Here is a 27,417-nt window from a genome sequence, read left to right as displayed (position 1 = left end):
ACAGACTGTAGCCTCTGGGTGTAGACAGTAGAAAAAGTCACTATAATGACAAAATATGGTCACAAGTTGGCTGCTAAAAAGCAAGGTGCTAGAGGCCAAATGACCATTTTTAAGTAGGTAAAGTGAGATAAACAGTAAAAGAAAATCCCATAACATGAAAAGAGTGAGCGACTAAGCCTGTAGCTGCATGGTGTTACCATTTTTTCATGCAAAACAAATATACCTTCTTAATCCAGCTTTAATTGATCCACAGTCTGCACAAGCGGATAACTTTGTGCCGTGTCTCCTCGCTGCAGGCCGACTGAGTTCATGGGTAATAGGTGTGGTGACCCTGGACTGGGTTTTTACACCACTGTCTTATCCTGCGGGGCCGTCAGTCTGCTGTCAGCTTGTCTCAGTGTGTATCTGAGTGTGTGTGAGTGTGTGCAGAGCTGATGTGGAAGTAAACGTACACTGTGTACTGTCGTGGCACTCTGGAAAGCTAGAGAGACATGGATCCTCTGAGTGTTTGTGTAGCAGCTTTACTGTGCTGTATGCCGTACTGATGTGTGTTCAGTGTGCGACTCGCGCGACTTGGAGCCGTCTGCGTGTTTATCCTCTTCGCCAAGTCCTGGGGTTTTTGGCTTTTGGGGGATGCCTTCTCTGACTGGCGATTTCATGACTGGATAATGACAGCTTGTGTAGCTGGGGATAACAGAAATCTCTTAAGTGTGTCCTCACAGACTATCTACGTCTTTGTCGCCAGCTGAGGAGTTATAGGAAGATTTTTTAGAGGTTAAATCTCATCTCTGCACAGAATATTGTCGCTACATTAGCATATAAATGTGCTCCTTGTGAGATGCATGTTTAATACGGGGGAGATTTAAAAGTATAATCATACACAAAGTGATGATGTGGCAGTGAATGGGACAAACACAAGACAGGGGAGGCGTACTGATGAGCCTTACCACCCGCTCTTTGTGTGAACTCTTGTGTTTGTGTGTGTGAGACGGCAGACAGTGTACATAGAAAGATACAATGAGTGTGTGTATGGGTGAGAGACTCCGCGCCTGCCTGCCTGTGTGAATGACAGAACAATCAGCCGCGGCCTCAACAGGAGAAATATACACACTATTACTAACTGCAGTCTCTCCCCCTGCTCTCCTCCCCAATCCTCACCTTACCTTTACCTCACCCCTCTCCCCCTCCCTCCTCCTCCTGTCTCTCCAGAAACCAAAGCAGAAAGACTGGCATCCTCCTGATGGCTTCATCCTGGGCCTGTGGACTCTAATCCTCATGGTGTTTTTCAAGACGTACGGCATCAAACACCTCAAACACATCTTCTGAGGCCTCAGTGTTCACACTGCTGGATGTCTGGGGACACAAGGAAGCTGATTGGAGCTTTTTACCGAGGTGATATTGGAGGGAAGGTGCAGTTTGTGATGGGCTTATTTTTCCCTGGAAATGGAATGAAGACGTATGACTCCACGGTTGCTTCGCCAGGGACTGTGATGCACTTGGTGCCTTTTTTAAGTTGATTGTTTTTACCCCTGAATTGGAAAATAATGACTTTTTTTTCCCCTTTCTGATGCCAATTTCCGTACCGAGCCTGCACTACCAGGTGTCTTCACTACCTTTGGAAAAACACTAGCAGTTTTTTTTTTTTTTCAGGTTCAACTTCAGGTAGCTTTTTCAAAAGATACTGAACTAAATTATTTAAATTAAATGGTTCACAGTAATACTGGAGTTGGTATCAAAACAAAAAGGAACATCCTGGAAAGATAAGTGCTGCCCAAACTCTTCATGGGCCTTTGAGACTGTACTGGTATATGTACATGTGTTTATGTTTCTTTCTTTAGCTGTATATAAAGATGGATGATGCGCCTCTGTCACATCCTGTTGTGCAAAAGTGACGCCAAACCCCTCCTCTCTGTGGTTAGCACTGTGTTGTGTATTTTAAGCCACTTACAAAAACAAATGTTTAGCTCACCTGTTAAAAAGCTGTGTACAGTGCCCTATTTATATTCCCTTATATATAATATAAATACATTGGGCTTGTTTGTGTAACATTTCTGTCTTTTCTGTTACTTATATTAGTTTGTATTCATGTGCTAAAATATCAGCCCCATTTCAGTTCGATTACTCACCTGCACACAGAGATGCCCAGTCTATACAACCATTGTTTGAAATGTTTCTTTTGATATTATATTATCACAGTCCATGATCCAGGAGACCAAGACTTGTTAATGAGGTAGCACCAGTCCAAAACTATGATGGGGCAGAATAATAGCAACGACCAGCCGCACATAACTTTTAATGAGAAGGTTTGAGGACATGCAATTATACTTTGGCGACCTCATATTTACTTTGGCAGCCCGCCCAGGTACTGTCTGTGTGGTAAACACTGAGTGTGATAAGAACTAATTATGATGGCAGAAACAATGGATTAGAAAATGTTACTGTAAAACCCAGTGCATAAGCTGCATGTTTAATACCCAAAATTAGGCTATGTCCTTCACAACAGTGCAATCAATAAACCAGTATAAGATGCAGAGAAATGTCTTTTATTTTAACAGTATTTTACTCGGTAGAGGGCACTTGAAGGAGTGAAGCATGCTGGATACAAAGTGAGGTGGCTCAGTTTAGCAATGCTAATCATATGAGCTTTTTTCATTCATTAGTTGATCGTACTTTTAAAGAAAACACGTTTTAAAACATAAATATTGAAAAGAAAAAACCTTGCCAAGTCATGCTTTTGAAGACGCTTTATGTTCAGACAAGAAGTGCTGTAAACATGATGCTAATCTAAGCTAATTGGTGGCAGGCAGTGTGTTTGTCAATACCTCAACATTAATGCAGACTGGGCTTAATTATCATATTGGGAACTGGAAAAGCTGCAGTAATAGATGTAGCTAAAAATGGCTGCACATCTGCATTGGAACTGCACATTGCTGAAGGCAACAGAATTTGTACTGGAGCATAGTTTAACCTTTTTCCCCAGGCTGTCTTCTATATCATTGCAACTTATATTCAAGATTTTTTGGTGCTGCATTGTTTCTTAAGTTTATTTTTTGTATTAGTAATGCCCCATTTGTTAAAACAAGGAGGCTGGTTTGATGCCTTTTACTGCCACTGGTCATGTTTTGGCTTCACTTTTGAGTAGCAGCTGTGTCATCCTTCTTTGTATACAGTCTGGTTACTTTTTAATAAGAAGTTTCTTGTTTGTTTTTTTATCGTGTGTGTGTGTATGTGTATGTGAAGTTCTGTTTAGTTGAGTCATTCCATAATTGCATTGATTTGGCTAAAAATGCACTGAGCTGAGTCCCAAGATAAGACTGTAATTTATTTTTCCAGACAGCGCTGCACTGAATATTTCAGCAGCAGTTTTTGTTTAAGAGCTCATCAGAAAAACGTCCGCCTGGTCAGGGGGAAGAAAATGTGGGACGAGGGCAGGCTGATTGGCCGTGAGAGAACTGAGGAGAGATTACTGTTTAATGTCTCTCCTGTCCATATACATTACACCCCTTGACCGTCACATCCCGCTTGTGAGGGATAACAATCGCACATAATCCCATCTCGCCGTGATGGACCCATCCACTTTCCCATTCTCTAAATTGCCCTCCCTGTGGAAACATCCATTAGCTCCCCAGCCATGTACTCGCCTGATTGTATTCCGGGTGATGGACAGCTATTTCCCCGGCCGTTTCCACGCCGCCCGCTACAGCGGCGATAAGTGAGTGATAACCCAGTAAGCTGCCGGTCGTCCCAAATGAATCTTCTCTTCGCCTGGACGTGTTTTTCCTCTTTTTTCTCCCTTCTCCCTCTCTGTGTAACCACTCTGCATCAGACTTATTGTTGACTGATGCTCGGAGCATATGGATTGAACCTGTGGCAGTTTATCTTTGCTCCGTGGCACCAGGACACGCCCACCAGGTGTCCGCTGCCACCCTGCCTGGCGGCTGTGGTGGAAAATAGATGAAGTAGGAAATTGAACTGTATTTGTGTGAAGGCAGCTGCTGCGTCAGCCTCCAAGTACCTTTTCTTTTAAATTATTTATGCAAGGCTTATTTCTTCCTCACTGTTTCTATTTCCTGTAATCTCATATCCTCTTTCAGAGAGCACAAGCTCATCTTACACCAATTGTTCAGACTGACACCCTGATTAAAGTCGAAACACTGAATAAAAGGCTTGTATTTGCGTCTTTAACTGCCCTTTTTATAACTGTATTTCAAAGATATTGAGCCTCCTTAATTACTTTGTAATACCGTTTCAAGACACACTTTGCTTTTACTGCTTCAGATCCCTTGAAGGTATTCCTGGCAGAGCTCACAGTCTCAGCTTGTTTTATAACACAAGACCTCCTTGAATCTTGGTTTCTTTACACACCTGTTCTGTTGTTTTTTTGGAAGGAGTTCAAACAACTCAGGCAGGTTTTTTAACTGTTTTTTCCCTTTTTAGTCTTGTTTTTTTTTTTTCAGAAGACAGAGCAGCCTTCAGATCCTCTGTATATAATCTGTGTATACCAGGCTGGCAGCAGATATAGAGAAAATTAAAGCCACCTGATCTCAGATGGATTTGTTTGTTCTTAAACCCGCTTCAGAATTGACTCCACCTCATCTGTGCCTCTTGTTTCGTCTCCTTCAGCCCTCGCAGATGGGATTGAATATGCTCAGCCTCTCAGAGCCGTGATGTACTCTCCTCTCTCGCTCCGGTTTCCAAACGCTAATCAACATCAGTCTTTCCTCCTTCACACCTGACTTGGTGAAGGGGAACCAGTGACAGGACAATCTAACAGCAGCCTCCTGAAAACAGGCAGAGAGGTTTCCGGGTGAAGAGTCAGGCAGGATCCCTCTGAATGTGTCACACCGGTTGTTCAAACAGTGAGCAACATCAGCATTCAGCAGCCGGCTCACACACCAACCCTGGATGTCTTTCAAAGCAGAATCAGTCGACATTAGCTGTGAGGTAAAATGTGATGTTATCCACACAAACGGACAGACACATGAACACTGTCCTCGAAAGAGTTTGTGCACACCAGTTGTCCAGTTTTTAATGAAACTCCAGATTTCCAACAACTTCCCTGTCAGTGAGCCTTTGAAATGCCAATCATTCCCGAGAATGATAACTATAATTCGAGCAGCTGCAGATTTCCATCATCTGTTGAAAAAAAGAAAAAGAAACCCAGGCATAAATCCTGATCAGCAGCGCTCTCCTTCTGCATTTCTGAATTCAAATGAGGTCTTTTTTTAAGCTTTGATTAAAAGAACAAAAATAAAGCAGAAAAACAGAGAGTGTGTGAATGTGTGTGTGTGCTTTGGCTGGAAACTCAAGAATAAATACGAACAACTTTCTCTTCCTTGTCCAGATTGTATTGTTTGAAATTCATTTATGCTGCAAAGTATGCAGAAAGCAGAGAGACTGCTGGTACAAACAGAACTCCTGTTGTTAGCACAGGAGATCGTTTTGTTTTATCATCCAGCTTTATTTCTCAGAACCAGACTTTATTAAACATTTGATTCTGATTGGTCCAAATCCTGTACATGCATTGATGATTTCTTAACAAAGAGCTGGTCACCCATGCCCAGCACATAGCCCGGTCATGAAGTCACAGTGGATAGGGGTCTAATCCATAGACTGTATATAGAGTGGATAGCGTGGTTTTAAAGCCAAAATACCCCCATCACAGGGGCAGCCATTGTAGCAGTTGTGCAGCCAGAGTCTGCGCAGTAGAGACCGTGAGGGATTCTGGGAGAATCTGAGTGGAGCTGGGTGACAAAAATAACATTTTTTTTTTTTTTTTCATTTCGAGAGTCTAATCACTTCTTGACTCTACCTTCCGAAACGTTTTACAATCCCCAGAAAAAATACGAAGAACAGCAGCTGCCAATCATCGTTAAGCCTGACATAAAGCCTTGTTTTTAACCTCGAATAACGAATGAAAACGAAACTTTTCGGAAAAAAAATACAAGACAGCCAACTGATATCTTCAATTCACCACAACAATAGGACATGAGGAACATTTCTACGAGGTGTATTAATTTTTTTAAGTTTGACCACAGCCCATCTGGAATGGCGGAAAAGCCGGATTTTCTCACCTATACTGCAGCCAGCCACCAGGGGGGGCAGTTTTTGTGGAGACCTCACTTCGTGCCGAGCAAGCGGACGTCCATTTTTTTTACAGTCTATGGTCTAGTCTTGTCTAAGTTTATATACAGAAAAGAGAATCAGACTTCTGGCCAACACTGTCCCGCTCCTCTTTGATAGGTTGGGGTTTTTCCTTCAGTTTAGCATCCATCTGCATGTGTATCCAACTAGATTTGGTTCAAGCAAAATCCTGACAATGATCGCTAAGATGGATGCTCTTTATGAACTGATTTATACATGTTCCACTGTGTTTGTTGTGTTGGAGCCACAAGCTCAAGCTCATCTACTTCCTCTTCTGCAAAATGCACCGAGACATGCCAACTCCTGCAGAATCCAGCCATAGTCCGATAGCAATCACAGCTGTTTACATGCATTTCAAAAGTACAGTCTCGTGTAAAGCTAATGGTCTAATTTCTGAAGCTGCATCTAAACGCACTGTTTGCCTCATACTTGTCTTGAGAGATCAATGACAATTTTTGGCACAGACCGTCACAACCATCTCTGATAAAGGAAAAATGGAGCAACATCCTGTCCTGCAATCCAGACACCAGAAGCAGCGCTGCCCAAAGCAACTCTGAGCTGTTGAGTTACCACAGCCATAAGCAGTGGTGATAATGGAGCCTTATTCACACTTCTGGCCCACGCTGCCCACTAGAATATGCATTACCCCCTTTAAACTGAGGAACATGTAAAAGGCATTACAGTCTTCATTTCTGGACTAACATCCATATCAAAGCTTGTTGATAGAAAAGTAGCTGGAAAAATGATCAACTCTTGATGTGAAGATTACTTTTTAAAGTGTTACTATTCAGGGATACTTCAAATTAATTTCAACCTTTTAATAAAAAGGCAAAAATTTCAGTAAAATTCAGAGAATTTTACTTGATCCTGAAGCTGTTTACAGATCTAAGGATAATCTACAATTAAACAAAAAGAAATTTAAGTGAGATGACCTGAAGGTGTTCATTTTGTTTGACCTGTTTGCTGTACTTGTTTATTATCAGTAAAGGCTCAAGTGTTTCATAACTTAAGTGTCGACAGTGTGCTGAATTCTTAGTTTTTCAGTCATCTTCTCGTAATCTTACCTTGTCATTATGTGTATGTATAAAGAAGCTGTGCTATTTTTATACACATACTCTTCAGCATTCCACTGTGAAGGCAGTCAGGGATCCGTTTGTAGCTCTGGGGAGGAACAGCCTTGTAGCTGCGCCTGTCTTTCATTACTTTTTCAGTGTGACACAGCCTGATGTCATAACCACACAGGATAAAGGATTGAAAGGTAAAGATGGCAGCTGCCATGAGTGGAGAGTGAAGGTGAGTCACTGGCCTCTCATCCCACTCAGAGCCTGCATGTTTCATCTTCATTTTTCAGGATTTATAAACAAATTCAAAACTAAATAACCAATAACAACCATTTTTTTTATTTCTAACAGCTCACCTATTTCTCACTGCTCAGGACAGAAACAGCAGAACGATTAAATACTGATAAAAAGTCGTTTATTGACTTGATTTATACATTTCCATCATGTGCAAAAACAGAAAGAAGAGAACAATCGTTGACGCACGGGTGGTTTTGGTTGTTAGACAGGAAACTAAAAACTAAATGGTAACAACTGATGAGTGATTATTTAAAGGAGAAGGTCGTTATTCTGGCAAACATCCTTTCTTGTTGAGTGTTTCAGACTTAACCCACCAAGTCCACTTTGCTAAGCTGTGATAGTTTTTCTATGAAGATAAGTGAGCATGGTTAAACTCAAAAAGATGTCTTGTGTGAATGACCTTGGTCTCTTTCAGACAGTGACGCACTAAGATTACTCATCAAACACTCAAACTTGTATTCTTTAATATCCAAATCAGTAAGAGTAGATCAAAATAAATTTCTGCACAGGTAATATGTAGCCCCAGGGTGTCTGGTTCATTTAAGTACAGAGGTGACAGCTGACCTGATCCAAATCTGACCCGTGGCCTTCTCCAACCTCTCTCCCTGGTTTCTTTCCCCATAAATGGCCCCCAAAGTAAAAAGTAGTAAGCCCCATTATCCCAGTCAGATGAAGCCTACCCTTATTCTAAAGTATTAAAATCAACTGCCTGCTGGAACTGAGCTTTTAGGGAGACCATGGACTCTGTTTTTTTGAGCATTTGAGAGCAGCTTTGAACTCCAGAGAGCTGTTAGTAACAGCCTTTTAGTCTTCCCACACACCTCTCCTTGAGTTGGTTTTAATGTTCAGTATGCCAAGTTCATGATCTTCTCAAAGCCAAAGCAGCAGCCAAATGTACTTAATACTTTTACTTCCACAGGTAAACCAATATAAATGAGACCTCGTGCAAGCGCCTGGGAAAATGGATAGAAATCAAACTTTCATTTAATGTTCATATGTAAATTACATATCATCAGACATATTGAGAGCTCAAAGTGAGGATTGGCTTTCATTTGGAAATAATTCCTGCTCTGCTTTTTGTGCAAAGACAAAAAACAGAGACTATATTTCAGTCTGTGGCTGATTATGCTGATGTTTTGTGTATGTATGTATTTACTGACCCTTAATTCAGTATGTGATGCACCTCTTCTCTCCAATACTAACATCAGATCCTTTCCTTGCCATTTATTTCTTTATGATGTTGGAGTTTTGTCTTTGTTAGAGCCGTGACCTCTTCTGTTTGTGTCACTTTAATGTGTTTGTGGTGCTGTAAGGCTGCCATGGCCAGGTTTCTGAAGTACAAGCGCTCTTTAAATCTCAGTGGGATTCCCTGGTTAAAGACACTTGAATAAAAACTAAATGAAATTAAACTAAATTAATTTTGTTATAGTCCCTGTGAGGAGTAATCACCTGATTATAAAACAGCTCAAATTTCATGCTAATATCTCTTTACAAATCTAAAAGCAAACAAGATCATAGACATGAAGATTGTTTTGTAAAGTTATTTTGATGACTAGCACTTTTTTTCACATCTACAGAACAAATTCTGAAACTAAGAAGAACTGTCTGCAGGGGGCGCCAAAATCAACAAGTTGGTTTTCCTGTAAAAATATCCAGTTTATATAAAAGAAATAAAGAAGTTGATGGAAATACTTATTGATTTGAACCCTGTTTTAACAACAAATTCAGCATAAAATTCTATTAAAACATCTTGTAGTTTATTTTTATGCTTTCTGGTCATGCTATACTGGGTTAAGCAGCTGTTGGCTCCAGCTACATTGTTTTACAATTTTACCATTCAAGACACATTGCATTTCGCCTTCTGCCAAAGATTTAAAGAGGGCTGTTTTGGGTTTATACTGTCCTTCTGGTACCCCTGGTAGGGTTACATGCAAGGAGTGACATCCGGTTTAGAAAATAAAGCTTTTATGGAAGTGCTAAAAGTTGCTGTTCATCAAGAATAAACTTGAGGCTGGCTGCACACCCAGCAAAAAAAAAAAAGACCTTTGCAACATTAAAAAGCCTATATACAGCCTGGCTTAGGTCTGAAACACTAATTTCACTATCCATTTTGCTATTTCATGTCCATATTTTACACAGTCTGTGGTAACATGATTTATAGCAAAAATAAATAAATAAATAAATAAAATAAATAAATTCTCAACTGGTGTTAAAAAAAATAAATAATAACTTATTTCTGAGTCTGTCTGAAATGCTGCTGTCTTTTTAAGGCTCCCCAATCCACAAACCCCCTTCCCTCTGATTGTCCAGCCCTCTGGAGGCCTGGTGTTGGCAGAGCTATGAGCAGACCTTGGTGTTTGAGGCCCACATCTAAAGGCCAAACGTTAAATAGGGATCCAGGGATACATTTTTTTACACTTACAATTTTGTCCATATTTCTGCACGTTTCCACAAAGCTTACTGATACGGGCCATATGGAGCAGTACCACCAGAAACCATGGGGGCAGTGTTGCTGTTGTTATCCGATACAAAGCACTAGTGAGACAAAAAGAAGAAGTACCAATAGTGGAACTTTCGTGGTCATACAACGCTGCCTTAGCTTTTGTCTCTTAATGAAAGCAGTGCATTAGGGACACCTCCTCCACAGTAGCCATGTTTGGTTTTAAGTTTGTTGTTGTCATAAGCTTTTGACTCTGGGCTGCTCCCCCTGGTGGATGTAAAGGTTAACAGCTATGCCAACGTAAAGGATGCATGGAAGTATGTGAGCAGTAACGGTAACATCGTTTTAACACCCAGCATGTATATTGATTCATAAATATGGGGTACATAACACCGTGTCTTTATTTCAGACACTCTTCTTTGTCCAACGTTAAGATTTCTCTCTGTGCTCTGCTTTCAATCATTATACAGAGATTATCTTCAAAAATCACCCTGCTGTTCTTAAAAAACAGCGCTCTTAACATGTGAGATTGATATCTGACAACTTCTTAATGGATTTTTCTTCTTTTCTTTCAGTACTTTCTGATTTTATGTCAGTAATCACAAAAAACATCAAGAGCTGTAGCTACCATTAAAATTGTGTGATAGAGTTAATTATGCAAAGGCCAAAGACTGAAAGCCTGTCAGTTACCAGCTCATGTTAACTGTAAAGACCAGTTCAATGTGAAACAATCAGAGGACTCAAATTTCTCAGGTGTCTAATCAGAAAGTCAGCGGCTAGACTCAGAGTCAAGAGATGAGCAGGAATCGTTTGTTATTTATGAAAAGCAGTCCCGTGGAAACATGATGTAAATCACACCCTCCAGCTGTGTACACCTATGTATCTGACCCCCAGCATCTCTGCTCTCATTACTCACATTACTGAGACGAGTTTGAACCAATAAGGACGCAGCACCAGGATGTATCATTAAGATAACTACATGTGGCATCACCTTTCTCCAGACCTGATTCTTATTCATGGAGAAAGAACTCATTGAGAGAAGAAGAAGAAGAAGCGGCCTACAAGGAGCTCACACTACATGAAATGAGCAGAGAGTGCACATAAAACACAATCGAGAGCTGGAGAGGAGAAGAGTGACAGATCACATACTCATCAGTTTAACTACAGTAAAAAAAAAAGGGTGTAATTCACAGCGAGGTGATTCAGGCTCACAGGAGCAGCAGTGGATGAATATAGCAGGATGGATGCTGCTGCTGCATCCCTGCACTCCATCTTAATCTCCCACTTGTCTTTTGTGACTTAGCCGTGCATTTACATGGAAATCCGACTTGTAGCTGTATAAATCGCACTATTAACTGGTGACAGGAGCCGAAAAAAGCTGGATGATGCATCCATACAGGGCCAAGATGATACTTCCTGTGAGGTTACGCTCAGTCCTTCAAGCAGGAGAAGTCTGTATTGCAAAGTTTGACTTTTGGGTGTCTCTTTAGTCAGCACACATCTGAAAGGCAGCACAAGTAAAAGACAGGGAAGTGAATGTCTGCTTTGAAGGCCTGCAGGGGTCTAAAGGAGCTCATCCAACTTGACCTTTTCAATCTCTGAAAGCAGCAGGAGAATAAAACGCCTGAACAGGGATAATTCTCACTTTCAAACAGACAAACTCAGCTGAAGCTTCAGTTTTATTAGTATTCCTCTAACACTGTCTCCAGCTCTACATAGTTAGATTACGGGCATTGTGAGGATATTTATTTCATTGAACTGCAAGCGGTGAAGCCTGCAGATTACTCTGACCAGGGGAGGCTTTGTGTAGAGCTCAGACTCAGGGTTGTATCCTCTGTGATCCCTCCCTCTGTGCATGTGTGTATGCATATGTCTACCAATATGCATTCACTGCATACACATCCTCACAGTGTGTTTGCACAGAGACAAGGAGGATGTGCAGTGCATGCATGTATCCTTGTGTTACCTCACTTCACAAGGCTTTTCAAAAAATAAATGTACAACTTTTGACTGCTCCACCTCGGAAGTCATGAACACTTCAGCAGTGGAGCTCTGTTTACAACAAAAGTCCTGCAGGATCAACAAAACTCTGTCTTCATCTGAGGTTATCCTTCACTTCACGTGTTGTCAAGGTTCCAGGAAAGATGCAAAGTTCCTCTTGAATAGTTCCCTTCTGTAAAGATTCTTAAAAGTCCTTCCTTCAACCAGACACCGGTCATGTCTTCTGGGGTGCAGTTGTCCCCTCCAGTGTCCGGTTGGCAGGGAGAGGCTTGGGGGTCCAGTCCGGCTGGTAAAAGTGGATGTTAAAAGTCCGCGCCCAGTCTGCGAAGACCCGCTTCTCTGTGATGAAGCGGTGATGGCTGCCCCTCCGCCCACGCTCATGAGAGATGTACATGACGCACTCGTCCATCCCGCGCGGCTCATAGTAGTGGTAAGGGACGGAGTGATGGTGGTGATGCTCCCTGCAGAGAGTGTGAGAGAGGAGAGACAGTTGACATTTGGAAAAAAACAGTTTTTAATGAGTCACTTGAGTTCCATGCGACACCCTGCAGAGTTTTTCATTTCATGGTGAAAGAAGGAGACTGATCTGAATTAATTGATTTGTCTTTGCGGGGCTAAAGGAGCCGAATTTACCCCGTCCTGATTACTTGTTAAAGGCCACCTGCAGCTGGACGCTGATGGGAAAAGACAACGTTTTTTTGTCAAAGAGTCGAAGCTCTGTTTAAGCATACATAATGAAAGATGTGAAGAGGAAAAATGAAGCCTCAGGGTAGATCAGAGAAAAAGAAGCTTATTTTCAGCCCTGCATTGAAAAATCTATTTAATCCTACAGAGTATGTTCCCTCCTCCCCGTATAGGCGATCTATGCCAACATGTGAAAAAACTCATTTACTTACAGAAGCCTGCTTTCAGAAATGTAACCCCTGCTGTGTGAGCTTTTAGTGAACAATTTCCTCTGGTGAATTTCCTGTTGTTCTATTATAAAACTGATTATGTATGATGTATCTTTTTAAAATATATATTTACAGATCAACCAAGCAAAAGGTAGGACGGGTATGATGGACTACAAGGCTGAGTCTAATAAGGAAAAAAACATGACGTTCAAACAGTCTAATTGTATCTGTAACATAAAAGCAGTAAATCTGTGAGAATAAATTCATAAGTTAATGAGAGTAAAATCGTCAGAATACAAGATCACAGCCATGGTTGTACTGCACTGTTAGCCTTTATGAGGGAGGATGAGAGCAGTAGCCAGCTGCCTGCACGGAAATGAATTCCTTTATTTATCATTTTATAGAAAAAGTTACTCTGCCTTATCAGGGACATTTTTTATTTTAACTCCACTGACTTGGTTTTAATAATATTGACTTTTTACACGAAATCTCACATTTTTTCAGCCTTTAAAACGCTGTGAGGAGGATCTGTTTTAAATAGACTGCAGCGACGCCCTTTGGCCTGGAGTCTCACACACACTGTTGTGAAGATGTGACTCTCAACAAGGCCTGTATTTGTTTTGGAAAGAAATGAAGATCAGATCTTGTTTTTAAAACAAACTTCCTTTGATCAAGACAACTTTTTTATCAGATATGGAGCTACGAGGTACGTAACAGTCACATAGCGCTGTCAGTTTGTAGTGCAGTTTAGTAGCTGTCCATATGTAGCGCTACTGACAGCCCAGTACTCCTGTAAATCCTGGTTATGTCTCACCTGTCATCTACCAAGCAGAGCTAACGTAACCTCACTCTTCATTTTATAACCAATTTTATTATTTTATCATATATATTATATATTGTATATATTATTGATAGACTCTCAAGTTTGAACAGACCGATGCAGAATAACTGCTGCATGTGGGTTGGAATGAACATTATCACTAATAGTTTAGCCCCTGTTTTAGCCTTTAGCTCTGTATCACTCTCCTGTTTATCTTTCCTCTGCTCTTCTGTCCTTTTTCTGTCTGACAGTTAGGCTCCAGTGTACGCCATCACGATAAAATTAATCACAGAAATCGTTTTCAGCAGAGAAAAACACATAGTAGAGCCCCTGCTCCCCCACCTCCAGAAAAGCCAGATTTGGAGGGGTTTCAGGCATACCCATCTGATTATATCTCTAGGCTGGCCAGGGAACGCCAAAGTGGCCAAGGATGGGGTCTTCACTGATGACATTGCTGCCCTGCGACCTGACCCAAATAAGCAATGGAAGATGAATGGATGGCATTTGCTCCTTTTCTCATTTGTAAAAAGAAAACACTAGAACTGATGAATATTTTGCAAAAAAAACTAATCTTTTTTTCACAGGTATGCCCTAAATGATTTAATAATCAATCCCTACCTCATTTTTATCATGTGCAAATATTTTTCCTTTTCCACTTTTATGTTTCAACATAAAGTTTTTAGATTTCTATTAGAGAGGAAAATAAAAGAAGAAGTCATCATCATCTTTCACGACCACATCACCATATCAACACCAAATCTCTGTGTCTCCTTTTTCTGCTTCTGTCTTTTAGGGTCTGATATGATCACATCATCAGATAAACTTTCACACCTGTCAGACCCCAAACACTAGAAGAATTTAGATTAAAGAAAAAGTTTCTATCTTTTTAATGAGACCAGCGCTCCACATTACTGCTCTATAACACCTTTCTTAGTTTATGTTCATATTCTCCTCTTTCCTCTTCAGCACCCCCAGGGACTGAGATCTTTTGTACTTTTGGATGCATTAAATTTCCTGTATTGCCTAGTGGCAAAAACAAATCGATCTAGCTCTCAAGGAATTATTGCTTTTCTTAAAATGCTTCAAGTAGATGTGAAGAAATGAGGGAGAGAAAGGCTCATTGGGGGAAATTCTTAGTTTATGGATCTATGAGAGCCCATTTTTTACTTCAAACATCCAACTTTTTGTTTTATTCATTCAAGCCGAGTAGTTTTGGAGATCTTTGAAGCGCTGGGGAAATTAAAGCAGCACTGACCAGCGAGATACAGTAGACTTTCCTTTGCTCAAATGTGATGCTTTGTGTACGTGGTTTAGTTGAGAAATCAGTTTGCTGGCATAAAAGGTCAATACTTCTAAATATACCAAGGACTTTCATTCTCTGGTGTTCCTGCATGTGTTTGAATTAAAAACAAAAGCCGCAAATTGAAGTTTACAGACAAACAGATGCACTTCACTGTTGTGTTTCAGCCTTTTCAGGACTGCAGTAATTGCGGCTCAAGACACAGAGCGACTAAAGGGAAATTACAGCTCTGTAGCAAGTCATTAAGAGCACCAGCAGTACTTTACAAACAGCCAGAAGCAGCTTAACAACATGGAAGACAAATTCAGGCATTGAGTTTAACAGGAAGAAGAGAAAAGATGCTGAAAAGCTGGAAATGTGTGCAGGAACCAGCCCATGATGCATGGTTTTTGTTAAGTGTTAACTGATGCTTCAGCTACATAAATATCTGCCCTTGAGGTAAATAAAACATTTCTAATGTGATGTTTGAGAAACCTGGTTTTTAATTCTTGCTTGAATCACATACATTAACAACCAGCCGGCTTCCCTCATTAGCAGAACAAGGAGGCTGGTTCAGTAGCTGCTGAAGCCGATCGTTCCTTGATTTGTGCCTGAACACACAATAGAAAATAATTCCTAATCAATCAGAACAGGAGCAGAGATATACTGAACGTTTTAAAGTTTGTCTTTTTTTGTTAAAAACCTGAAAAGATTTGTTTCTCTTCCAATAAAATCCTCCAATTAAAGAGCTGGCTGAGACGGGTGAGACGGATGAGACGTGAGCTGAGATTCAAACCATTAAACTCTGCTAATGAGAGCTGGACAAGGAGCCAGACAGTCAGGACTGACTCTGCATCCCATAATTCTTTGCCTATAGGCTGCATGGGACTTACGTCAGGGTTCATAGTGTTTCTCTGCCATAATTCAGAGTGAATAAAAACCTACAGAAGACCTGAGCGCTGCAGAGGATCATCTTTTGTTCCGGGATCTCTGGTTGGTAGAAACAGCCTTTTGTTAAAGAATCATCTTAAAGGTAGAGTCTGCAGGATTTTCCCAAGTAATAAAATGTCAACTTTTACAGGAATAATTGTGCTCAACTGACACTTCTGGGCCTCTGTACATGTGTGTCAGTGTCTGTGTCTGCCTCTAACCCTTTCCTCTGCCTGTATGATGATGTTTTGGTTAGATCGGGTAATTTCTGGGTGAAGCGTAAGCGTGGTTACCTCAGCCAATCACAGCGGGCCCAGTGTGCAAGGGGCTTTGCGTGTTGATTAGTGAGTGGAAGAAGCTGTACCAAGCAGGTACGATAGCGGACGTAGCACTGAGCAAAAAACATGCAACCAAAGTAAAACGAAACGCCAAGGTTTTTACTAAAAGAGGGTGAGGCTTGGCTCGACTTAAACTCGCTTTTGGGCACTTGGAGAGCAGCACGGGATGAACAGCGATGCATGTTGGTGTGTGCTGCTGCTGGCACTGAGCCAAGGAGGAGGAGCCCAGTTTGAATGTTGTGTTTACTAACAAGTAACAAAAATTTCCGCAGATCCTACCTTTAAAGTATGTATTCTTCTAATTGATCGTCAAAATATCTCATCACAGAGAGTCATTCTGCTACCAAACCATGAGCTGAGAGAAATGAAACACCACCTGGTCAGCTCTGAGCTTAAATGAGTTGTTGTGTGATTAAATTTACTGCCTTTCAAAACACCTCTCTGTATGACACTGTGATAAGTGCCGGGGCCAGCTCTCGACAGTTCCTGCGTGAAACTCCACTCTCTGTTTGTTTTTGTAGCTATCCATAGATATAAAGATATGACAGTGAAAAAAAGTGCCTCTGTTCAGCTCAGCGCTGGCAACACTGGCGGACAAGCAGCTTAGCCGTTGTTCTTTGTGCTACACACACCCCGCTGAAAGCTGCAGTCAAAGTGCCGCTGGGAGAAGCTGGAATGAAGAAATTGTTGAGTGAGAGAGAAGAATGGACAGTAGCCCTGAGGCTGCTGCTTCAAATCAAAGAATACATTTCCTCATCAGAGTGCTCACATAGGGAGGAAGAACTCCTGGAGTGCCAAATAGTTTGGAGTTTATGAGCAGTTCTCACATTCTCTCCACGCTTCCTCAAAGACTGTGCTCTCTGACTGCCAAGAACATGGCCTCTCTGACCTTCAACACCCTGGTAAGTGTAATGTAATGAAAATCTAACACAGCAGGTATTGTCAGGATGGCTCAAGCAAAAACATCTGAAAGCATCTGAGATTTTAAAACAGTTGTGAGAGATGAATTCCTGAACTGAAAGTTGGCAAACCTGACCCTTTGGACAAGGTGTGTGTCCTCCAAAGCAGCCATTCTTGACCTTGGGGTCCTGACCCCAATGAGGGTTACAAGATGATCTCTAGGGGTCACCAAATCATTTTGGAAAACTATAACTAATATTAAATTACAGAATTTCAGAAAGCAAGTTGTTTTGGTTGTTTTCTGCTTCATTATTTTTCCAAATTTCATCAATCAACTTAGTTTGTATGATCTGAAACATCTCAGCTTTGACAGGGAAAGGGGCAGAATGAGCAGACTGACAGTGTAAGATTTATAAAAACCCCAAAACCCTTGAAAATATGGTGAGACAGAAACGTTCAGCTTTTTTTTTACATTCAGCAACAAAAATGTTTAAAATTAAACATCTGCTTTTCACCCCACTTTGTCTTATTTCAGTTTTAATTAGTTTGTGTTGATTGTTGTTTTCCTTAAATGAAAAAGAAAAAGAAAGTTATTTGTTTACATGTTAACTGCAACTATTGTGCGTCTGCTGATCACGACAAAGAGTTATTGTGATCCTGCTTTATCTGTTTCAATAAATCCAAAAGCAATTTGCCAAAAACAAAAACAGATGTTATTGTGTCTTTGGACAAGACTTGTGTCTCAATAAGAAACTGAAAGCTTAAGAGTGACCTTAAGTGCTCAATTTGTAAATGAGACACAAACAGTAGGCTTTATTGATGGGGCGTTTAAGCGGCAGAAAGGACACACATTTAGAATACTAGAAGTTATGAAGTTATGTTTTTGATTGGGAGGAAAGCTGAGGGGTCACAGACACCAGTGCATGTTGAATTGGGGGTTGTGATTTATAAAAGTTGGGAACTACTGCTCTAAAGGAAATGTTTACAATTTCACTTCCTCACAACAGAGTGAGAGCTCGAGTTATCATATGATGTGTTACTTTACTGTAAAAACGACATTACCCATAAAGTTGGAATCAAATATTTTCTTCATAGCTGCTCCCTCCTCCTGAAACTCAGTCCCTGCCATATGCTGTAAAAAAATGGATGTCATCTTGATCGACTCAAAGTAGGGACTCTACAAAAACTGCTCCCCCTGGTGGCTGGCTGCAGTAAAGGTCAAAAAAATCTGACTCTCCAGTCATTCCAGATGGGCTGTTGTCAAAATTTAAAAAATAAATACACCTCGTAGAAATGTTTAGCACATCTGATCATTGTGCTGATTTGAAGATAATATTGGGCTGCCTTGCATCCAGCTCCTTTTTTTCTGAAAATTTTCATTTTAACTAGTTGTGAGAGGTTAAAAAACAGGCTTTTCCTCACGTTTAACAATGATTGACAGCTGCCGTTCTTGTGTATTTTTTTTCAGGGATTGTAAAATATGTTGGTCGGAGAGCCAAGAAAAAAACCAATACATATATTTTTATCACCTGGCTCCACTCAGATTCTCTCTGAGTCCCTGATAGTCTCTACTGTGCAGACTCTGGCTGCACAGCAGCTGCCAATGGCGGCGCCTGTGACGAGGGAATTTTGGCTTCATAACCATACAACGGTAAATGGTGGAGCTACGCTGTCCAATCTATATACAGTCAATAGTCCCCACTCATATCCAAAACTGCTTTGACCCATCAACGTCTAAAAAGCTGAGGAAAATAGGTTTTACATGCTACTTAGAGCCATAAGCAAAGCATTTCTTCAATTCAATCTTCAGGTCTTCATATCATGTTACAGTCATATCTTGGGATTTTGATACAGCAAGATTTCTAAGAATCACTGCAAATTTCTAAAAAAACAAATGAACGTAGACTTTGTCTTGATTGTCTGGAGAGTCATCTTGAAAAGTCGATTTTTGAGGGGCTTTAGAAGTTGTCATTCCAGCTCGAGAGAGCTCTAAAAAGTGGTTCTTTTCTCAGACTGTAACTTCTTCTGATCCTTTTACCTACATTTTACTTCAGAAGAGCTGAATGACCCCCGTGACCTGAGGGAAAGCCTGTCCACTGATGCAGACCTCTTACAGAGGTTTTCTTTGTGCACAGCAAGGCTACACTTTGCACACTTAGCATTAGTAGAGAACATCCAGCCTGTGGAGCATCTGCACAGTAATGCACGTCTCCATTCTGATGTTGCTGAGTATTTTCTACTCATTTTTTTTTATATTTCTGTCCATTGATGTAAACTTTTTATTCTGCTGCCCTCTCCATGACTCCCTTGTAAAAAAAAAAAAGTGCATGCTAGTTTCCCTGGTAAGATATGAAGGCATAAAATAGCATGATACCGGAGACCCGTATAAGCAGCAGAGCGAGACCTCTCGTCTCACATGCACACAAATCTAAAGCAGCTCGATGACCCAATATGTTTCACTCCAGCCTGTTTACTTATTTATTTCTCGCTAATATTCAGGCTGTTTAAGTATTCCAAGATCATCCCCAGCCACACTGACATTTTATTTATCAGCTGCTTGAATTTATTACAGTTTTAATCTTTCTTATCAGGCGGCAGTGCTGCTGTGAATTTCTAGATATTTGAAGCTGCTGCGTATGTCGCTCCGCTCTTAAAGAAGGAGCTCAGCGGTGAGCAGATGATTTCATTTTGCATTCGGCGCCATTGTCTCACCTGCAGTAGTCAGGGGCGACCATGCCGTAGACATTGATCCTATCGCACAGCTCCAGGGCGATGGTCATAGTGAACCAGCCGGTGCTCAGCCATGACTTTGATATCCTCCTGCATGGGAGAAGAAGAGGGAAGGAGAAAGAGGACGGTTGAGTGGATTTTATGTGTGGGAGAGCAGCAGCATGAAAACTGTACCATATCTGATTTTTTGAAAGTGATTAACTGGGAAAGATAATCAGAATATCTCACATCTGTGTTTTATGGCAGAATAAAGATTGATCTAAATCCAGGGGTCGATTTTCCTGACTGCGAGATCGTTCCTGTTCCCTCCCAGCTTCATTAAAATACAGATCCATCCCACATATATTGACTGATACAAATGAACCCTGTCAAATACGCAAACGCTTAATCAGAAAGTGGTCTTGGTCGGAGTGTAGTGCAGAGAGTTGAAATAACAAAGCTTCATCTGGAGGGTGATCTGCTGCTCTCACGCTGCAGTTTCTCAGTGTAAGTAATGAGCTTTAATCACAGATGTGCTGTAATGAGAGAAATATAAAATTATCATTTCATGGCATCGGAAAATCTCTCTAACTGTTCGTCAGAGCCGGCTCTCGCAGGGTTTCTCTCAGATGAACTAACAGTCCAGTCTGGAGACCTTGTTTCTCACAGAGTTCCTCAATACCTCTGTAATGATTTAATGGGCTCTAGGGTCATGAAAGTTTCACTACTACTAAACTATCTTTGGCTTAAAGTAAATAAACACAACCAAAGCTTTGATTCTGAGCTGGGAGAGATCATTTTCATAAGCTTGTTTACTGAAATTCACTCTGACGTGAGCACATTTAATTCAAGAGTCACGTAAGATGCACTGAGATGTTAATCAGAAACAGCTCTCTTGAACGGACAGAAATGCCAACAGTTACACGAAGCAAACTTTCTAGTCAACATTTAAAGCCTTGTATATCAGAACATAATGACTAGTGTTTGGTGATATATAGACCTCATTTTTTTGTGTGTTTAAGCTTAAAACAGTTGGGTCGGAAGGCCCCTGCATACTTTGGTTTTTATTAAACACCTTAAAGAGGGGGTATTCTGCTTTCACATTTTTTTAAAAAGATACAGAGTAGCAATGCTTGGTGTCTTCATTAAACATGTGCAGATTTTCAAAACTCTATAGATCAACATGTCCTAGAACTACATGAATCTGAAAACCAAACAAGATCTTCCCAAAAGCTTCACGAGATTTGCTGAAATGATGAGGTCATCGCGTAAGGATCTACTAACTCTTTCATGACATATTAGAAGGACGGGCCTCAAACACTCAAGTCTGCCCATTGCTCTTCCCTCAACAAGGTTGGCCAATCAGAGGGAAGGGGCTTTATAGAATGAGGAGTCTTAAAGAAACAGCAGCAAAAATGAAACGTTTCAGACAGAGGCTTAAACAAGGGTTTTCTAAACTAGAAAAGCACTCAGAGAGCGCAGACCACCACCAAGCATATTGTGATTGTGATGCAACACTTTAGTCCTACTTTAATGATATACTCCCTTTCAGCAGATTGTCTGCTACAATTTGGTGTCAGTTGCAGGTTTGTACAATAATTTGATACCTGCCAATGTTGAAAACTATTATGAAACAGTATAATTTCATACTCTGGATCTTAGTATCCAGAATATTGCCAGGATCTGGATGATACTTTTACATCAGTCAGAAATTATGGTGACCTTGTCTTGTATTGTTTTGCAATGCAATCTGACCATTTATGGTGGAGTTATATACACATATGGTGAAAACGGCCCTATCTCACAATGATAAAGTATATTTTTAAATAAAATCCTGTATCCAGATGGTGATCCGGATCGCCTCCAAAATTTAATCACTTTTTCCTTATCCTATTTTGAACATTTCCTGAAAATTTCATCAAGATCTGTTTGTTACTTTTTGACTTACGTTGTTCACAGACAAACAAACTCTTCCAAAAACATAACCTCCTTAGCGGAGGCAAAGATCAGTGTTGGTAAGGGTATTTTTTTCAGGCAGTAAATTCTTTAAAGCTACTACAGGGGTACCAGTGGGACAGAATAAAGCCTAAAAGACTATAACTAACTAATGGAAGTTGAATCATAGTTCGTCCAGATTCATATGGTGAATATTTGGGAGTCAAACATCACTTTGTGTGATTAGAACAAGACTTCAATGCTGGAACTGGACTCAACTCAGCTTGACAACAGTACTGGACTCAATGGAAGGTCAGACCAGACTTTTTCAACACATAATTTGAAAACTACAGCACGCTATCTTCAAAACTTTTACTATTTCAACTTTCTTCAGACGTCCTCGGTCCAGTGCAGATAAATGCTACACATAAAACAGAGGAGGTAGGAAACATGACCTGCATGAGTGTTAGCGTTGCCGCTGTTGGCACGTTAAAATGCCAGTAACAGCATCCACCTCAGAGCACCAGTGTGTTAAAGCACAAACCTCACACAGCTGTTATCATTTCTGACTCCTCTCGTTTGGTGCAGCATTGATGGCAAATTTCTGATGCTGATCTTACTGGCTTTTTGGCGTTTAGCCACAGCTGTAATCACGCCAAGCACAGTCATGCAGGCGGTTTGGCTGCAGTGGTCCGGGGCACTACGAGAACAATCAGTATTCAAGAAAAGGATTCATAGATTCATTTTTTTTCTAAAAGGAAATCTTCTTGCTCTCTCACACACACTGAGAAAATACTGAAGATTGAGCGGATGTAAAATATTCAGCAGGGATAAATCTGAATCCTTCAGCTGAATCGGGCACAGCTGTGCACCTAGTCATGCTCCTCTGCTGCACAGCTGAACCTCATCTCGACTGGGATTGTCACTGGTGACCAGTACGTGTATTCATGCATAAAAAATCAGGTGCATATTTGAGATGGAGGTATGGAGCTGAGGTTCCCCAGTGAATATGAGCAACACCTGAAACCTTGATGATGTTTAATTATAAAAAAAAAATAAAAGTGGCAATGAAAATGAAATATATTCTACTTTTACTTCAAATAAACTTTTTTTAAAAAAATGTATTATAAAAAATGTGTTCTTTCCTCCATGTGTATTTTACAGCCTGTAAATCATTGCCTCATTCAGTTTCATACATAGCTATAAGCTTGACCTTGGTACTATGTTTTATTTTTATATGAAGGCTGGTTGAATTTGCAGAATATGCGCTGCGGCAAAGAGCAGAATAAGAATAAAACCTGATTGAATCCTGGTGCAGAACAGTAACTCCAGCTCAGATAGAGCCATAAATTTCAGACTGTGTGCTCTGTCAGATGGAGGAAGGATTGTAAGTAGATGAAAAAATTCAGCCATGATGGAGAAACAGCAGCAAGGGATTTTGGTTTGGGAGAAGTACTAAAGGTGATATAATACCACTGTATTCAAGTGGCTCACTACAAAACTAAAACCTCAGAGCATCAGACTGCAAACCGTTCTTAAATTACACATAGGCAACTTTAAAACTTCTGCCCAACAGCTGTTTATTTGTGCAGCCAGCCTCCTGAGCCTGCACAAATCTGGTTGTATGGGGTACTACTAAAGGCTGGTACACATTACAGGATTCTCCAAAACTTCACACATTTTAGAGATGATGAGAACAAAAGACAGATCGTACAAGATTTCTCTCTCTTGATCTTACAGTGTGTGGTGTGCACTCGGAGGACACCACACACTGACAGATTCTTCAGCAGAGCTTCAGCTTCTTCACACTCAACATTTCAAATCTTGTGTAATAAAACGTGACTTTAGTGTAAACGAACATGACAGATGTACTGGAAAAAGCAAAGATGTTTGTTTTCTGACTCTAGACTTCCCCAAAAAAACACACACAAAAGAAAAGGGCTTATGGAAAAGTTTGTGGAGACAGCGGGGATATGGGCTGTATGAATAACAATGTGAGTTGAAGGTGAGTGAAGTCTTTTTAAGTATTATATAGAAACCTAGATTTCTTACTCCCTTTTCTGTCAGTCAGCTGAGTCAGCTCGCATCTTGATTGGCTCTGCTTTCGTCGACATTACAGGATTTTTAGACCCAAATATTAAACATGTTCATTAACTATGATCTCTGAATCGGAGGCTTTCCGAGCAGCTCCGACCAGAAGAAATCACTCTTAACACACCCCACACCACAGGAAAATCACACATGATGTCATTAGACGAGCAGGCCTTTGCTGGCTTTGATCCTAAGGAGGAGATTGGGACAAAAATCAGCCTGATTATCCTGTAGTGTGTACCTGCCTTTGGTGCACTATTTACAAAGGATCCTGGTCAGCTCTGCCCCTTTGCTGGGAAACTGATACTGGTGCTCGGCAATGCTTGGCCTTTGTAGAGAAGGTGTTAAAATGCACTGAGTCAGTCGATAAAATGGAAGATTGAAAGCTGGAATAACAAACCCAACAGACATTACAGTGTCTTGGGATGTGTAGCAAATAAGGTACTCTGATGGGTACCAACCGAATTCTGTCTGTAGCACAGAGTAGTAGTTCACGTAAAATCAAACAGTACCGTGTTTCGGTAACACATCTTGTGACTGTGAGGAAGTGGAAGAGAAGGCAATTTCCATGCAGGACATGAACATAGCACTGTAAGTTTATAAATTGAGAAACAAGTATGTTAAATCAAACAACTTTGAGCTTCATGAGCGCACACAAAAATAGCAAAAATTGGTACCGTTGAGTATCGATACCAATTGCCAGGTACCAGGCATTGGTACCGTATTGTTTCAAATGTGAAAGGTACCCATCCCTGACAGTGTCAGTCAGACGGTACTCAGAAATGTAACACATCAAACCAAGATGTACTTCAGACAAAATTCCCCATGTGTCAGTGGACAAAGCAAAAGTCAATGTGACTATGTTTTTTGTGTTTTTACCAAGATGTGACGGTGAAATCTAAGTACAGCACAATTTGTTAATATTTTGATCTAAAAAATGCAGAAAAGTTACGTTTTTTTCCCCGGCTTAACTTATATCCTCTTGATTGACACATTGTGTAACACTGGCGCAAGACAGGCCAAAAACTGGTGATACTAGCTCTGCTAATGTTAAACACACCCTCCCAAACCAACGTGACATTGTTCACTCAGGGATGAATGATGATCTGATGTGTTAGATAAGAGGTGCTTGACTTTGAATGTTCTTCTGGAGGTTTTCTTCCTTCAGAGAAGTTATTCTGAGTTTAAATGTCTGAACGAAACAGAAATTAGTCGCTCTGGTACATCTTTCATTTCCATCCTTAGCAATTCAGAGTAGGTCTCATTTTTTTAAAGCACATTTGGACTTTAAATACTTTAAATCAGGCCTTGAAGGCTTTAATAAGTCTTTGATTTTTGTTGTTTCTCTACCCACTGCATGCTGCCTTTTGCTTTAAATTGAATTGCATATGAGAGTTTGGAGGCAGAGGTTCAATGTCTTGCTTAAGTGCATTTGGACAGGATGTGTTCCTGATCTGTGGACCGCCTCGTCACCCTGCTGCTTGTTACAGCCTGCTTTCCTGTCCCACACATAAACAGCAGAATGCACACCAGCTGAGGTTTTAACTCGGAGAGGCAGAGAAACAAAGAGCAGGCCTGATAAGAAAAGTCTTGACAGGAACAAGCAGGCGGGGGCCTCGACACCCTGCTTCCCTGCAGTTGATGAGGGTGACATATTTGGAGTGGAGGGTTTACCTTTTGGCTCAGAAAGGTGTTCAGACTTTGTTGCTCTTATTTTCTTGCAGAGTAAACTGTGTAGGGAGATAAATGTCAGGCAAACATCTCTGAGTAAAAAGACTGTTTAGCATTTGTGTTTTGAACATTTCTGCTGCTGGGGGGAGAAAGGATACAGAAGCATCTTCCTAGAAAGGTGTGGGGGAGTGAGAAACACCTCACAGAGTGATGAAAGGAGTTCAAGGAAAGTCAAAGACAGCACCCCCCACCCCATCCCAGTGTTATGTGGGAGAAAAACTTCTGTCTTGGATCTTGAAGGCTTTGTGACCACATCTATTGTATTTTTGAGTCAGCTGTTGCATCACTCTGCTGCATGAGAAATATCTAAAAAAAAACAAAGTTTGTCAAGACATAACCACAAAGCTCAGCCCAGCAGTCGCCTTGGACTCAATCCTGGGATTTTTAGAACACAGGTGTGATATAACACACACAGAAAACTTTGTTTGGTGACTTTGTTTACATGATGCAGAAATTTAATTAGAAATCTCAATCAAACACAAGTTAGCCTGCCTGCCATCGGCTAGAACACCAAAGTATGAATGATAGAATAATGATTAGCTGCTTGTTTGCACACAGATCTGAGGGCTGAGGCACACACTGTACGAGCTGAGTTGCAGCGTGTTCATGTGTTCATGTGTTCATGTGCAGTAAAATGCTGAAGGCGTGATCATGGTGTGATCAGCTGCTTCTGACATGTCAGATGGTATTGATTAATTTCTGGAGTCTGTGTTGGCTAACGGTAAACTCTCGCACAATGAAAGCACACCAAGCAACAACTCAGCTTTGAAATTCTTCTTTTACCAACCTTTTACATTTTCAGGTTCTGTTGATATGTGTTTTTATTTTACCTTCTGAGCATGTCTGTTTGAACAGGTAGAGTGTCTCCACGATCTTGTTTGTAATGACTGTCCTTTTTTTTTGTTTTACCTTGTTTTTATTAACACATGGTCCATTTTTCAGTCAGTCATTCATTGTCAACTAGGGCTGGGACGATACACTTTTTACAATTTTCTTTACAATTTTTCGGGGTGCCGATTTGATTTAAACTGCGGTTCATTGATATTTTCTGGGGGTTTTTTGCGATTTTGAGTTTGATTTTTTGACACAAGATCGTGTTGAAAAGTTAAATGCTGATGATATCAGGAGCCAAAAAAATCACAGTTTTAATCCAGTAAACAAAATATCCTGATACTTGGACACATTAATTTTTTTTTTCATCCGTATTGTCTCCCACTCATCTTGTTTAGGGTTACAGGCCAGAGCCTTTCCCAACTGTATTTGGGCAAGAGGCGGGGTACACCCTAGACTGATTACCAGTCAAACACCTAAAGGCAATTTAGAGTCACCAATTAACTTTGTGAACAAGTTTTTGGGAGGAAGCCGGAGTACCCAGAGAGAACCCACACATCCACATGTAAACTTCCTCACAAACTACCACCTTGCCCAAACTGGGACTCGAACTGGTGACCGTCTTGCTGTGAGGCCTGTTAGAGCCCCAAATGTAACAATGACCCAAAATGTAATTTAAAAAAATGTCATAAGCCTGAAATGTCATAACTGGTTGATAATGGAACGATAGGCCTGAGCTTGAAATATAGTAAAAACATTGTGCAATAAAACCCAAAATGTAACAGCCTTTTTTAAAATTACATTATGGGTTGTTGTTACTCCTACAAGGCCATGGCACTAACCACTAGGGCTGGGACAAAATACTTATCTTGTGATTCAAATCTATTACGATTTTTGGGGTAACGATTCGATTGAAATTGCAAATCTTCAATATGTACAATCTGCATTTTTAAAACCAGACCATGTGAAAAAGTTAAATGATGATGATAATACCTAAATCAGGAGCCCTATTTTCCC

The 27,417-nt window shown here is 40.7% G+C and overlaps 2 protein-coding genes across 2 annotated transcripts in view; one reads left to right on the top strand and one right to left on the bottom strand.

The window, feature by feature from the left end:
• The window catches only part of pigk (phosphatidylinositol glycan anchor biosynthesis, class K), a 42,719-nt gene extending 38,454 nt beyond the window's left edge, over nt 1-4,265 (top strand). The window contains exon 11 of the mRNA XM_074688263.1: nt 1,210-4,265. Coding sequence (XP_074544364.1) covers nt 1,210-1,326 — 117 coding nt within the window. The 3' untranslated portion in view covers nt 1,327-4,265. The remainder of the gene's footprint in view (nt 1-1,209) is intronic.
• A 3,368-nt stretch (nt 4,266-7,633) lies between these two features.
• st6galnac5a (ST6 (alpha-N-acetyl-neuraminyl-2,3-beta-galactosyl-1,3)-N-acetylgalactosaminide alpha-2,6-sialyltransferase 5a) overlaps nt 7,634-27,417 on the bottom strand; it is a 104,134-nt gene continuing 84,350 nt past the window's right edge. Inside the window, exons 6-7 of the mRNA XM_074689318.1 lie at nt 19,816-19,923; nt 7,634-12,404 (exon numbers count right to left, since the gene is read on the bottom strand). Of these exons, the coding sequence (XP_074545419.1) occupies nt 12,158-12,404; nt 19,816-19,923 (355 nt within the window). The 3' untranslated portion in view covers nt 7,634-12,157. The remainder of the gene's footprint in view (nt 12,405-19,815; nt 19,924-27,417) is intronic.

The sequence above is a fragment of the Halichoeres trimaculatus genome, unplaced genomic scaffold (genome assembly GCF_033239565.1).
Source record: "Halichoeres trimaculatus isolate MK-OKI-2021-1 unplaced genomic scaffold, fHalTri1.1 fHalTri1_scaffold_15, whole genome shotgun sequence".
NCBI classification, from domain to species: domain Eukaryota; kingdom Metazoa; phylum Chordata; class Actinopteri; order Labriformes; family Labridae; genus Halichoeres; species Halichoeres trimaculatus.
Note: the sequence above shows the minus strand (reverse complement) of the source record. Positions and strands in the feature narration are given on the sequence as shown.